Source organism: Gossypium raimondii, chromosome 6 (assembly GCF_025698545.1).
Source record: "Gossypium raimondii isolate GPD5lz chromosome 6, ASM2569854v1, whole genome shotgun sequence".
NCBI lineage: Eukaryota > Viridiplantae > Streptophyta > Magnoliopsida > Malvales > Malvaceae > Gossypium > Gossypium raimondii.
Window position 1 is genome coordinate 59,107,640 of NC_068570.1, and position 14,095 is coordinate 59,121,734.

Here is a 14,095-nt window from a genome sequence, read left to right on the forward strand (position 1 = left end):
TTTATATCAATTTCTAAGGCAATTCTTAGACTAGGAACTTCATGGTACCAAAAATAAATAATATACGAAATGGAATATGCAAATATGAAATCCCCATTAAAACAAATTTAAAACCAGCACTGTAAATATATATAATTCCAATACACTGAATATATATTATGATTGAATCAAATGCATGTCTTGTAGGAGTTCAGGAACTGCAAATAAATATGGTCTCACCAGTTTCTGGGTTTAATTGTAAACCATGTATTTAGGTGTTGCACTGAACTTTTGATATCCCTTTATGACTTTGTTCACTGCATCAAGGAAGTCTTTTTCCGTCACTGTTTTTCTTCGAGCCCGAATGGCATACATTCCGGCCTCAGTACACACACTTCTTATATCGGCTCCTGTGAATAAAATACCATAAAAATCTCGAAATCACTCTTTGTAAGTAAAACAATATTCGAAACAAGATAAAACTTTGGGAAAAAGATTCTACCTGTGGAATTTGGGCAAAGTCGGGCTAAAAGCTCGAATCTAATATCGCGTTCACAATTCATTGTTCTTGTATGGATTTTGAATATCTGTGTCCGAGACTCTAAATCAGGAAGACCAAACTCAACCTTACGATCCAGTCGTCCAGGACGTAATAATGCAGGGTCTAGTGTGTCTGGCCTGAAAAATGAATGAAATAGAGTACAACAAAAGCAGTAAGCATATCCTGTTCCGAATATTCGAGTCAGGATGGCTTGAAGGAGCAAAAGATGATGCAATGCTTCGTCGAATATAAAGAGTTGAAATCGTAGGTAGCAGCTTTGACCTGTTTGTTGCCATCAGGACTTTGATGTTTCCACGAGCATCAAAGCCATCGAGCTGGTTCACGATTTCAAGCATGGTACGTTGAACCTCATTGTCTCCACCTACACCATCATCAAAACGTGCACCCCCAATCGCATCAACTTCATCAAAGAACACAATGCATGCTTTCTTTGATCGTGCCATCTGCGGTAACGCCAAAATAAAATAAGTAGCGTAGAATAACTTTCAAGAGAAAAGTTAAACAACTACTTTAGCAGGTTATAACCTGAAACAGTTCTCGGACCATTCTAGCTCCTTCACCAACATATTTTTGAACGAGCTCACTTCCAATAACACGAATGAAGCAAGCATCAGTTCTGTTTGCGACGGCTCTTGCAAGAAGTGTCTTACCGGTTCCAGGAGGACCATAGCAAAGAACACCCTTAGGAGGATCGATCCCGAGCTTGACAAATTTCTCAGGATGAAGCATGGGTAGCTCAACAACCTAAAAGAAAAAAGAAAACTCATCAATCCATAGTATGAGAAAGGCTTAAAGTTTTCTATGTGTGTGCGTGTACATATTAAAAGAAGATGGTGCCATACGTACTTCTCGCATCTTTTCGATTTGTTCCTTGCATCCACCAACATCATTATATGTCACATCTGGCTTCTCCTCAACAGTCATCATGGTTACACTTGGGTCAATTTTTGGAGGCAAGGGAATCTGTATCTGATATTTGTTGCGGTCAACCCTGCAAAGGCAACAAATAAATTCAGGTCATGCAAACATACACCTATCTAAAAAATTTCTGAGGTTACAAATGAAGGAGGCAACAATACAACTGCAACGGGAGAAATAAACTATTTTCCGGATATAAAAATCTAGGAAAAGCATAAGAGAGTAACGTTGAAACGTATACACTTTCAACATATTGAAAACTTACCCCACGCGCATGCCTTCTTCAATATCAGTGGGGGAAACTTTGTCACCAAGCCCAACAACAAACTGCAGTTAGAAGCCAAATGCATATCAAATAAAAAATTTCTGATGCCTATCCAGATGGGAAAATATTAAACTCAGAGACGCATAGATACATACCTTGGCAATTTGCTTAACATTTATAACATATTTGGCATCTTCGGTATTTGGATTAATTATCTTCGTGCATCTTGCCACCTGGATGAAAAAATAAAGCCAATACTCAATGACTCGAGAAAGCAACATAAATCCACAATTTTCTTGAAACCATTTTAGTATATCTTAATACCTGAAGTGGTTGCTCCTCCTGCATCATTTGCTTATCGGAGACAAGATCCCATTGGCTAGGCGCAGCTAACCCAGTATCAGATTCCTTGATGCCTATTTAGCAAAGTATACCAGCAAAGAAAAGGGAATCCGTTAGTATGACAGCCACAGCTGCTAAACATAATCACATGATGCTGTGTTCACAGCAGCCAATCAAGAAGTCACAACAGTAAGAAGAGGGATTACGGAAACATATTAATGCTTAAAAATTGTATGCAAAAAGAAAGCTTTTCCTAGTCAAGATTGGTCAAATACTGCAAATTAAGGTTTTTAGAGACAAGCAGGCATGTTCCCTGAAGAGCTAACTTATGCTCCACCAACCACAACCCAATACACAGATTTTTCACATGATAATATAAACTAATATGCCATACAATATATTATATTGCATCATTAATGCTGTAACAAGCACCAAAAGCAAGATTAGTTCTAACTCTTCACTTGGTACCAAACAACAAAATTTATGAAAATATACAGTTCAACCCCAATTCTACACAAGAAAACAGAAAAAAAATAAGGCAAGCAAATGACTTCGTAAAACAGCAACATAAGTAGGGGTGTAAATGAGACACTAGTGTTGGCAAGTTACTCGAATTTGACTCGAAAAAAAACTCGAATTCCAGTTAGTAATTATCAAGCCAAATTTGAGCTTAGTAATACCGCTTAGTAATACTTGGCTTGAACAGCTTGCAAGCCTTATCGAGCTTTTCATTTTAATATATATTTAAATATTATATATTATGTTATTGCCCTTAATATATATTATTAACTCTTAGTTTAATTATCAAGCAAAGCTCGAGCTTGAACACATACAAACTTAACGAAGCTCAAGTTCCAACTCGAGTGCAAAATTGATAAACAAGCTTAATCAAGCTTGATTAGCTCGATTATATCTCGAACTGAGCTCAAGCTTAAAATAAATGTTCGATTGAGCTCAAGCCAAGTATCGAACTTTGAATTTCAAGTCGATCTCAAGCTTGCCAGTATTCAGACTCCACTTGGCTCGATTACAACCCTAATCGTAAGCAGTGAAAGAAGGGAGAAATCATATACCGCATAAATCATTTACATTCTTCGCCATTTCCTTAATCTCCTTTTCAACTTTCTTAATGCTCGTTGAATAAGGACCTAAACCCTGCCACACAAAAAAAAAAACGAAAATTCTCATGTATTTGTCCACATAATCAATACATCTAAAGCAAAAAGGAGCATCAAAAATCAAATCATAGGATCTTCAATAGTATATTTCACTTCATAAACCCTAAAAATTGGCGGTTAATGTTAACAAGCACATCTCAAACATATAAATACACTAAATTAAAGAATTAAAAAAGCGAACTTCCGTATCTGAAACAGATCTGAAATGCGAAAAAGAAACAATAAACCGAAAGATTCAACGAAAAACAACGAGCAGAGAGAAAGAGAGTTCAAAATTTACATAGGTTTTGAGAAGCGCGATATCATCTTCGTCAAGAGGTCTAGGGTTTTTCTCGTCCTTGAACTCATCTTCCGGTTCAGGCGCCATTTTTTTTTTTTTTTTTTGCTTTCTTCTACTTTTCTTGAGCGGAAAGATATCTGAAACTGAGAAAATAAGTAGCTAACAAAATAACCACACCGCCTATATATAATATATATAACAATGGTATAATTTGAAATTCATCCCTCCATTTTACGGAAATTAATAACTTAGTCCCTTTATTTTAATTTGTCTGAATTTGATTTTTTTTAGTTTACGAAAATTTAGAAATTAGTACAAATTCGTAGTTCGAGTTTATGTTAACCGATATTTGGACTAATTTTTAATTTCCATAAAGTATGAAGCCAAATTCTAACAAAATAAATGAACTAATTTCTCAATTTTTGTAAATTAGAATGCAATTTTTGTTAGGAGCCATAAATGAGTTAGAGCTCGGTAAAGAAGCTGTAATCTATACTACTATATATAAAAGGCTAAGGCTTTCCTTAAGAAGCCACCCATCCTTTCCTTTCTTTTTACACTGAGAAAAAATGGCTAAATTTCAGTTTTAACCCCTCTGTTTTTTTATCATTATATAAACATGGCTAAATTTCAGTTTTAATCCCTTTATTTCACTCAAATTTGATATTCAATTTCTACGCTTTGATTTTTACATAATTTAGACTCCTGTCCGTTCTTTTTCTTAATTTTCTTTTGACATGAGAAAACAATGGCTAAATTTCAGTATTAATCCCTCTACCTTTTGAGATTATATAAGAATTGTTAAATTTCAGTTTTAATCCTTATATTTTGTTCAAATTTGAGATTTAATCTCTATATTTTAATATTGACATAATTTTCTTTTGACATGAGAAATAACGGCTAAATTTCAGTTATAATTCATCTACTTTTTAAAGAATATATAAGAATGGTTAAATTTTAAATTTGGTCCCTATAATGTGCTCAATTTTAAGATTTAATCTCTATACTTTGAGTTTGACATAATCCAAATTAAAATGCCGAGGTGAACTTTTAAGAATTTAACAATATTAACAAATGGATCTAAATTTTAAAAATTCAAAAAATAAAGGGATTAAATTCTTAAAAATAAAAGTATGGAGATTAAATTCAAAATATATGAAAGGCACAAGAACTTTGAGCATATTGTAATCTTTAATTTTTTTTACCCTCTAAATTACTCAAAAAAATAAGTAACCAATCTAACACGAAATGTGTGAGGAAACCATAGCCGTTCCGTTCCAACCAACACAAACCATCCCAGTAATAAATCGATGCAACTCTCCCTTTTGCACTAGCTAAAATTTCGATCTATATCAATCGCACTAGTTTATTCTGCTCAATTCCAATTGCACCGACCAAAACATTGTGCATTCATTGATGTATGAATATTTTATATTTGAATATGCATATATTAAATATTTTTTAAAAATACTGATAAATTTGGAACAATACATTGAAATAAACTGATACAAAAGACATTACGTCCACAGGTGCAATACTATCTATCTTGGGTGGAGGTAAACATTTTCTTCAATATTGTGATAATTACATAATGAAAATATTAACAACAAGGAGTGAGAACAAATCCATCACTAATCACACACATATATTCAACTTCTCTTTTGAGACGCACATAATATTTTTTTTAATCCATCTTGGTCAGTCAAATCACACACACACATATAAACTAAATTTATTGCAACAATGGCCAATAACTTACTTTGGAGACCTAAAATTCCCTCTCTGGGAAAAGAATAGGAGCAACTAGAGACCATACATAGAGACCTGCTGTTGCCCACCCAGTTATAATCCGAACCCACACCGATGGCCATCCTACGTCGACTAACTTGCCGCTTTCTCCGACCGAGGTTGACCATCCGGTTAAAAGCATTGCTGAGTACATACTTGCAAGAGAAAAGATTATGTGGAAGAAGGCATATGAATAGGAGACCGGCTTGTTCTTCTCTTTTTCTTCGTGTTCATCTGCCTTGTCCATTGGAAGCAAAGGCTTTCCTGCACCTTCAACCATTCAAATCGAGATGTTAAATTGTACCCTTAAATAGGAAAAAGAACATGCTTAAACATGCTCGACCCTACGTGCTCCTGGTTGCTGCAATAGCAATGCTGTCAATTGAGCTAAAGCTCAATATATGATAATTTTATCTTCTTTCCTTTTTTTTTTCTTTTTTTTTTCGCCATAAAGAACCTCGGGTTAGCTTGCAATAAGAAAGGCAGTAAGGAGCAGAAAAGAAGGGGAGAAGAAAACCCCAAATCTGTAATTTGGAAACCAACCCTTATTCTCATCCCGAAAAATGTGAAATTTGTAAACAAAACTTGCTTAAATTTTAAGAAAAGAACACAAATGAATGGCTATTTTAGTGGTATAAGGTATCAATACCTGCACGAGGCGAGCTTGGTGGGGAGAGTAAAGTTGTTGAAGACCCAGCACGAACAGCAGAGTAGACAACTGACAGGACAGTGGTAAGCAGACCTAAGGTCAAGGTACCAGTTGAAATTGCTTTTGAATGCTTGTGAAGTCCATTGCATTCGTAATCTCTCGGTTCACTTGCAAGTCCACTATAGCATAGGTACATGCAGTACAGTGATATAACTGAAGCTGGCAAAATGCTACCGCCAACCTGTTACATGACAAAAAAGAATAAAGTATTTCATCATGATATACGTATTGGGAATGAACGGAAGCATCTCTATAGTAGTGATGACTTGTGTAAACACAGTGAAATATGTGAGGAGAGTGAGAGATGAGACTTCAATAATTCAATTTTATAGAACACAACAATGAGCATTCTCACAAGGTCAAATAGGAAAATAGTTTGTCCAATCTAAGCCATCTTTGCAATCGACCTATTCTTATGTCGGTTCTATATTATATCCTTTAGTTGCAATAGGTTGATCGATGGAAAATAGAAAATACTTGTTCGAAAAGGTATTTAATCTATCGAACATGGAAAAACTATCAATTATCTAACAGAAGCCATCAACTCGAGCTAAGCCCATCCCAGCTTCCATTAATGATATGCAATCCACAAGAATTCAAGCTGGTCTAAAATTTAGCAAAGGGTGGCCTTGACTTTACTCCAATTAAAATTTTAACTCTTACACATTTTTATTCCACAAAACACTAATAGAATTGATAATGATGGGCTATTATGATTGCGAAGACGTAAAAACAGAAGCTTACCGCAGGATGCAGTGCAACTATGGCAAACAAAAGAACAAGAGTCAAGGTCATAACGATAAAGAAGGTATTGAGTCCACAATCTTGTCCGGATGGAGTGAACCAGTGGAAGAGAAGCCCCGAGAAGCCAAATGTTGCCAAATAACAAACAAGAGAAACAACTAGTAGCGCAACATACCTACAAGAAAAAGCAAGCATGGCACCTGATCTGAAGAATAGAAAGAAGAGATACCATAAAAAAATCATAAAAGAAAAAAAAAACTAACCAGAATTGCTCATCATATCCAACCCATTTGTCATTCCATCCATGAACAAAGTCGAGTAAAAGCACGACTTGAACCAAAAGAAACAGTCCTGCACCAAACTTTGATGCTGACTCTGTAAAAGCAAAATTTAAGTGTCATATTAAGTTAACTATAGGTGCTTTTAGCCCTATTATTTTCTTCTCTAATCGTTTAAATCTTTAATAAAATTCTCTCCTATAGCATGTAAGATACTTCAAAAAGGACCATAGTTTTAATTTAGTAGAATGGTCCACCAAAACATAGCTTACCATAGAAGCTGATAATCTCGTTTGGAACAAAAAACATCAAAATCACTAAAATGAACCAGCAGATAATTTTCATCATCCATCCACCATGGTGCACAGCATCACGAGGATCCCTCTGGTTTTTCACACCAACCATTGAGACAGATAGGATAGTAAAGAACAGAAAGTTTCCCAAGCTAACCCGCAGCACTGCATCCGTTTCAAACCATTCCCTGTCGGGTGTTTTATGGAAATGGTTGATCCCTGAATAAATAACAACAACATATTCACTAGATCAGCAAAATAACTCCAACAAGCTGACCTTCAAACATTATATTAATGAAATATGGGACCCCAAACCAATAACTAAGGACAATCTAAAATGGGGCAGCACAGTAGATGAGAAATAAGGTATGAGTACCAGTTACCACTCGAAGGAAAATGTGGAAAAGGGAAAACTCCAAATTTATCCACGAAACAGGATCGATTCAATAAACCATGGCCCCAAACATGGTGAACGGTGATAAATTTCATGTTCACATGGAAATCTGAGCATTCTTCAGATTCCCTAAAATACTCAATACATCAACAAATCATGTAAAAGAACAATTAGCTCGGAGTGATCCAACACTCATGAGACAAATGACAATAAAACTAAAGCCTAAAGAATTCATCTTCCCTGCCCATTGCATACGCCAATGCTATGATACTATCAACAATTTAGCAGCATCATTTGCTCAGTTAAACATTAACAAAAGTTTTTTTATACTATCAACTCAAAACAGGCTAATTAAGCGAATCACACAATGCAGCAATAATAAATAAATAATAAGGAAGGCACAGTTTAACGAAACATACAAGGGAGCTTCTCCATCAGAGGGGCGGCAACCTCACGAAGGATCCACGAAACAACAAGAGAAAGAGCAAAAAGTCCACAATAAGCGATCCTTGCAGATCTCCGACTAATCCCCGAAACCACCGTTCGGCACGCATCACAGGCGCATGCCGCACAACACGATGCAAGACATGAAGCAGCCCACATCCTCTTCAACCACAACAACAATCAATCAACCAACCAACAACTACAACAAATAAAAGAATCCCTTTATCTAAACATCAAATAAATCATTAAATTCCATAAAAAAAAAAAAACACTGATTGTTGAAGATTCAAACGGGAAAACCCTCAAAGTTGTTTCCAAACTATAAATAAATTAAAAAAAAATCAACCAACAACTACAACAAAAAAAAAGAATACCTTTATCTCAACATTAAATAAATCATTAATTTCCAACGGAAAAAAACCCTAATTGTGGAAGATTCAAACGGGAAAACCCTCAAAATCGTTTCCAAACAATAATTAAATTAAAAAAGCCACATCCTCTTCAACTACAACGACAATCTTTATCTGAACAATAAATAAATTATTAAATTCCAAGGAAAAACCCCCTAATTGTTGAAGATTCAAACGAGAAAACCCTCAAAATCGTTTTCAAACTACAAATAAATTCAAAGCAGCCCAATCAATCAACTAACAACGACAACAAATAAAAAAACCCCTTTATCTGAACATTGAATAAACTATTAAATTCTGCAAAATTAATATATATTTGTTGAATATTCAAATGGGAAAACCCTAAAAATCGTTTTAGAATATATGAAGAAATTTAATTATTCTTTTCTTACCTGAGAAATTCAGCGAGATAATGTAACGCAAAGACGATGATCGGTCTTGGGAGGCACGAAGAATATAGGAGAAAGGACTCGAAAGCTTAAATCACATACGGTTCATTGTATACTAGAGCTCTTGTAATTCACTGATCAAAGCCGTTGGCTCACGTTCCGTCCTTTTAACATGAACGGCATGCATTAATTTGTTCCTTCGGGCCGGGCTTGAGCGGCTAGCCTAGTTATATAAAATTTAGGTTAAATTCTGTTATTAGTTTCTGTACTTTGTAAAAGTTGTGATTTAGTCCATATACTTTAATTTAATCAATTTTAATTCTTGTATTTTTTTGAATTTTGAAAGTTTAGTTCTAATCTAAACAGGGAAAAATTAAAACCATTTGGTTAAATTCAATTACTAGTCTCGTATTATGTTTATAATTATAGATTTAATATATATTCTCCTATTGGATCATTCTAAGTCCCTATACTTTTTAAAATTTGAAATTTTAGTTTTGATGTAAATGATAGTAGGGTGAGCGTTCGATCGAAGCGAGTGAAAATTTTTTGAGTTAATCGAATTGATGAGTTTTATTTTATCATTCTAACTCTATTTGAATTTTTTTCGGATCGAGTTGAGTAAAATGAAGTTTGAGTCGAGTCGAATCAAGTGTAATTGTTTGAGTTAAATTAAAAATTAAACATATCAAATTAAAATATTAGTACAAGATAACTAATTCCATGTTAAAGCACATAAATGTAAAACCATATATATTTGAAAAAATTTCAAAGCAAAATAAAAAATAATGAGCTTGAATTAATTAACTTATTTAAGTCTCCAAAATTATTTTTCTAGAAATTTTTAATTTTTAACTTTATTTATATTTTTTTAGATTTTTTGAGAGAGACCAATTTGTTAATTTTCAAACTAGACAGGAACCAAAAGGGTATTTACACCAATCTATTATTCGAATTATTCAAGCTATTTGAATTGTAAAATTCAACTCGATTCGAACTCAAAACTCAAATTACTTATTCGAGTTTACTTGAATAATTCAAATAACTCAAATAATTTGATTCAATTAACTCAAAATTCGATTTTTTTTCGATTTTTTCGAATCGAAATGAGTTTTGCTCACCCCTAAATGATAAATCGTTAATCTATTAACTAAATTTTTAGTAACATGTGAAAATAATAAGTTGGCATGAGAGGTATGATAATATGTTTGCCTATCATATTTTAGAAATAAAAAATTAATTAATTGTTATTATTTTGTAAGGATTATAACTTTAAATTTTGAAAAAAACTATATAGACTAAATCTATATCTTTAGTAAAGTACAAGGACTAATAGTGAAATTTAACATGAATTTTACTTCTATTAAAAATATATTAAAACGTTAATTGCACTTAACATCCCCAAACTATGATTTCCATTTAAATTTGCTCCTCAAACTTCAAAATGTTCTAGTTATACCCTCCAACTATCAATGTTATATCAATTAAGTCCTTTTATTACTAAAACCGTTAGTTTACTCTCAAATCTTACGTGACATAATTTAAAATAAAATTTTAAATACAAGTAAAACATCCTTGCATAACGTTTAAAAGTTAAAATTAAAAATAGAGTAAAACTAAAAAAGAAGAAGAAGAAGAGTGAACGATAAAACTTTTGTAAAAGTTTCAAAATCTCAAAGCAAATAGTTTTACAATTTTCATTTTTCTTGAAATTTTTCATTTTAAGTTATGTCACATTAGATCCGACATTTCATTTAACGGTTAAACTAATAATTTTAGTAATAGAAGGACCATATCGATATAACATCGATAATGTAGGGATGTAATTAAAATGTTTTAAAGTTTGGAGACTAATTTAGAAGGAAGGTTATAGTTTGAGATGCATGGGGAAATTAACTCTACAAAAAATGTTTTCTTAAATTTCCTTTAAAAGCCCAACTCTCAATTCTCTTTAGACATCCACGCCGCCAAACAAAGCCTCCACCTCTCCTCCTCCTCCTCCTCTTCCTCTTCCTTTGCTGTTCCTAAAATTTCGTTCTCTCTTAGCTGCCTGACCGTCCTATTTTTCCCTCTCTCGTGACTCGTAAGTTCTTTTAATACCCAGCGTCAATTTACTGCTCTTCATCTTCTTTCTCTTCTTGGAATATGATTACTGAATTAAAATTAATTCTTTTTTTTTTAAATTAAGGTTTAGGGTTACTTCTGTTGAATCGATTGCTCTTTTGAACGAATTAGGTTAATGAGTGTAGTATTTACAATACATTAGTAAAAATAAAGAAATTGATGATGAAATTGGGATGATTGGGCACCCAAAGTTTTGGAATCGTACGAGAGAATTAGGGACTTACCTGATATTATTTGGTAGAGTTTTGTTGGATGAGTTTTCTGGTAATGAAGAGTGTTGAGGGGATGCCGAATCCTTTAGAGAAGTTTTTGAAAGCGTCGTCCGTTTGGAGCAGACCGAGCCGACTGATCCATTACGTTGGTATTTTCCCTGGGTCGAGCTGAGGTCATCTCCCAAATCTATGGAGAGCCCGAGGTTTTGCCATTGGTAAGTGACTGTGGATCATGCATGGTCCATTCCAACGAGGCGTTCCCTCTCTCTATAGAGTTGGAAGACGACTCTGGCCTTGACTCCATGAAAATTCTGACCTGTTGAGGGGTCTCCAAAAGAAATCGATCTCTCCTCAATGAAGTGCATAAAATTAGATTATGGAACCTATGTAGGGTAAATTATAGGAAACCATCATCGTTTACGCTGAACTTTCCTCTTTGTTTGCTCTGAAACATTCATCTAATAGTTGTACTTGACATATAGTAGGACATGGATATCAATGTATGTTTCTCCAACTATATTTGAGAACATTAAAACAAAAAAAGTTTTGGGGTATTTGTTCATTTAAATTTGACTTGTGTGAAAATCTCTTTGACCTTTGAGCAGGTTCATCAGGAAAAACTTGTTTGAGTGAGCATCAATGGATCCACAACCTGAACCTGTTACCTATATCTGTGGAGGTTAGTATTATATAGCCTCTTAGCTCTTAAATAAACCCTGAGTTTTGGTAAAGTCTTTTGATTTTTTGTTCTTTTTGGGGTGATGTTATAAAGACTGTGGGCAAGAGAACACATTGAAGCATGGAGATGTGATACAATGCCGGGAATGTGGTTATCGCATTCTTTACAAGAAGCGAACCCGAAGAAGTAATGTTCCTTTCTCACTACTTTTGTCCTTTTCCTTAATTTTACTATTTTTTATAGTAATATTTCTAATGATTTATTGTATTTCATTGCTTATTTGTGTCACTATCAAGAATGAATTTAGGAGATATTTTAGAAGTTCTTTTTTTCAAGGATCAGGAACAGAATAGAACCATAGTCAGTACTAAATTTAACTTAGGTGAAACATAAAACAAAATGTGATATGAGATTATTATTCCGATATTTGACAGTGTTGAACTGAATGCAACTTTTTTCCCGTAATTATGAACTAGATTCAAATAACTTAAAATTTTAGGATCACTCCTCTTATATTAATACAAAATCTCTCATCCTGAAATTAAACAACATCAAGATGGCATGTCAAAGACAATTACATTATGGTCTTCATTCTCTTTTTCCTTTGCTTTTTATACTTTGTGAGAACACACCATTATCGGACATTCAACCGGGACATTATCAAGTATCAACCTTCATCAATCTACATTGATTGTCCATTAGAACTTAATGATTCTCCTCTTTGCTATTGTGAACTTACAGTATCCCAGAGACCGACCAAACATAAAACTTTTGATGCATATTAGACCATACACAAGTTTTCTTTTTTGGTGTGTATCCGTTTAATGTTTGAGTTTTTCTATTAAGTTTCTTGTTAATGCTCGGGATGTGTTCTTTGTTGCCTAATGTTTAGCAATAGGCCCTCAAGTGTGATGTTTCAGTTCTACAATTTTATTCTAGCCAAAAGCAGATCTATAGCTTTGTTTAACATGCGAAACGAATTTCCTCATGGTCCTTTTCACATCTCGAAGAGAGATCAACTTGCTATTTCTTTCATTATTTTGACAATTAATGTTGTAAAACCTTGTGTTTGCTGCAGTTGTTCAGTACGAAGCTCGCTGAAAGTGGTGTTTGGAGAAGGGGAGGGTATGAGCAAACAATCTCTTAGTCAGTAGTTATGTGTTTTGTATATGGTTGATTATATCAAGTGTGGATAGTGAGGATTTGAACACTAAGTTCTGTCCATGGATGCTTTGCCTAGCAACCTAAGTGATGTCTATTGATTTAGAACATCAAAAACAAGTTCATACTTTTAAAGAACTGTCTATGTTATGTTTCTTATTGTGACTGCTTTTAAGTGATTTCTGGTTAAATGGTGAACTTTTAAATCTTTGTTTATATATTTTTAAGTTTTCGACTTGATGTTTGGTTGATAGAAATATGTGAATGATATAAAGGTTGTTAAATCATCTTTTGTGGGTGAAATGTGCTGTTCTTGGTAAAATTTGGCACGGTATTTTTCTCTTGAGATGTAAAAGTTTAAATTCTGGAATTAGTCCTTGTATTGTTATATTTAAGTCACAAATTTAGTTTTTATATTTTAATTTGGTTATTTTAGTTGTAGTTTTGGAATTTTGAGATTTCTAACGATTGTCAAATTCTATTGTTTTTAAAATTTTTGCCAGAGATGTAGATGTGTAACGAGATGTCACTTTATTGGTTTTCATAATATTCATAAAAATTTTGAGGATTAAAAATATCAAATTGGAGAATATGTATAATCTAATGGATTTAATCATTATTGTTCATAATTAATTAATAGTAAAATTTGACTTTGAGTTGGTGAAATATGTTGGGATTAAACCAATGTTGTCTAATTCATTGAAGTGGTTATATTTATACATAATTACATATATTTGCTTAATAATTGTTTTCCTCTGAGAAATGCCTTTTGTTTACTCTGTTTTTTTTTTGGTAGTTTATAGGTTTATGTAAGAGTTCTTTTTTCTTTTGTTCTCTTATCCTAAATCACTGACATTCGGGTGTAAGAGTACAGTACTCCATCAATCATTGTAGGCATAGCGCAGTAGACATCTTCCTCCAATAAATTTCTTATATATATTGGCAG

General features: G+C 33.5%; 3 protein-coding genes across 5 annotated transcripts; 1 reads left to right on the plus strand and 2 right to left on the minus strand.

The window, feature by feature from the left end:
• Window positions 1–75: 75 nt before the first annotated feature.
• On the minus strand, window positions 76–3,690 carry LOC105773952 (26S proteasome regulatory subunit 7A). The gene is made up of 10 exons (XM_012596185.2): window positions 3,525–3,690; window positions 3,140–3,221; window positions 2,049–2,140; window positions 1,880–1,957; window positions 1,725–1,786; window positions 1,388–1,532; window positions 1,067–1,285; window positions 803–984; window positions 482–657; window positions 76–389 (listed from the first exon to the last, which is right to left on the minus strand). Exons 1-10 carry the CDS (start codon window positions 3,609–3,611, stop codon window positions 232–234), a joined length of 1,281 nt encoding a protein of 426 aa, XP_012451639.1. The 5' UTR covers window positions 3,612–3,690; the 3' UTR covers window positions 76–231.
• Window positions 3,691–4,992: 1,302 nt separating this feature from the next.
• Window positions 4,993–9,134, minus strand: LOC105773385 (uncharacterized). 3 transcript variants are annotated; one of them, XM_012595221.2, is made up of 7 exons: window positions 8,977–9,134; window positions 8,150–8,336; window positions 7,316–7,555; window positions 7,029–7,140; window positions 6,766–6,940; window positions 5,962–6,202; window positions 4,993–5,582 (listed from the first exon to the last, which is right to left on the minus strand). In XM_012595221.2, the coding sequence occupies exons 2-7, from the start codon at window positions 8,331–8,333 to the stop codon at window positions 5,293–5,295; spliced, it is 1,242 nt and encodes a 413-aa protein (XP_012450675.1). In that variant the 5' UTR covers window positions 8,334–8,336; window positions 8,977–9,134; the 3' UTR covers window positions 4,993–5,292. The 3 variants fall into 3 exon arrangements, with proteins under 3 accessions (XP_012450675.1, XP_052488616.1, XP_012450674.1); XM_052632656.1 differs by having other exon boundaries at window positions 4,993–5,576; window positions 8,150–8,373; XM_012595220.2 differs by having other exon boundaries at window positions 8,150–8,373; window positions 8,977–9,133.
• Window positions 9,135–10,889: 1,755 nt separating this feature from the next.
• Window positions 10,890–13,367, plus strand: LOC128041806 (DNA-directed RNA polymerases II, IV and V subunit 12). Its single transcript, XM_052632209.1, has 4 exons — window positions 10,890–11,056; window positions 11,915–11,988; window positions 12,082–12,174; window positions 13,067–13,367. The coding sequence occupies exons 2-4, from the start codon at window positions 11,949–11,951 to the stop codon at window positions 13,087–13,089; spliced, it is 156 nt and encodes a 51-aa protein (XP_052488169.1). The 5' UTR covers window positions 10,890–11,056; window positions 11,915–11,948; the 3' UTR covers window positions 13,090–13,367.
• Window positions 13,368–14,095: the final 728 nt, after the last annotated feature.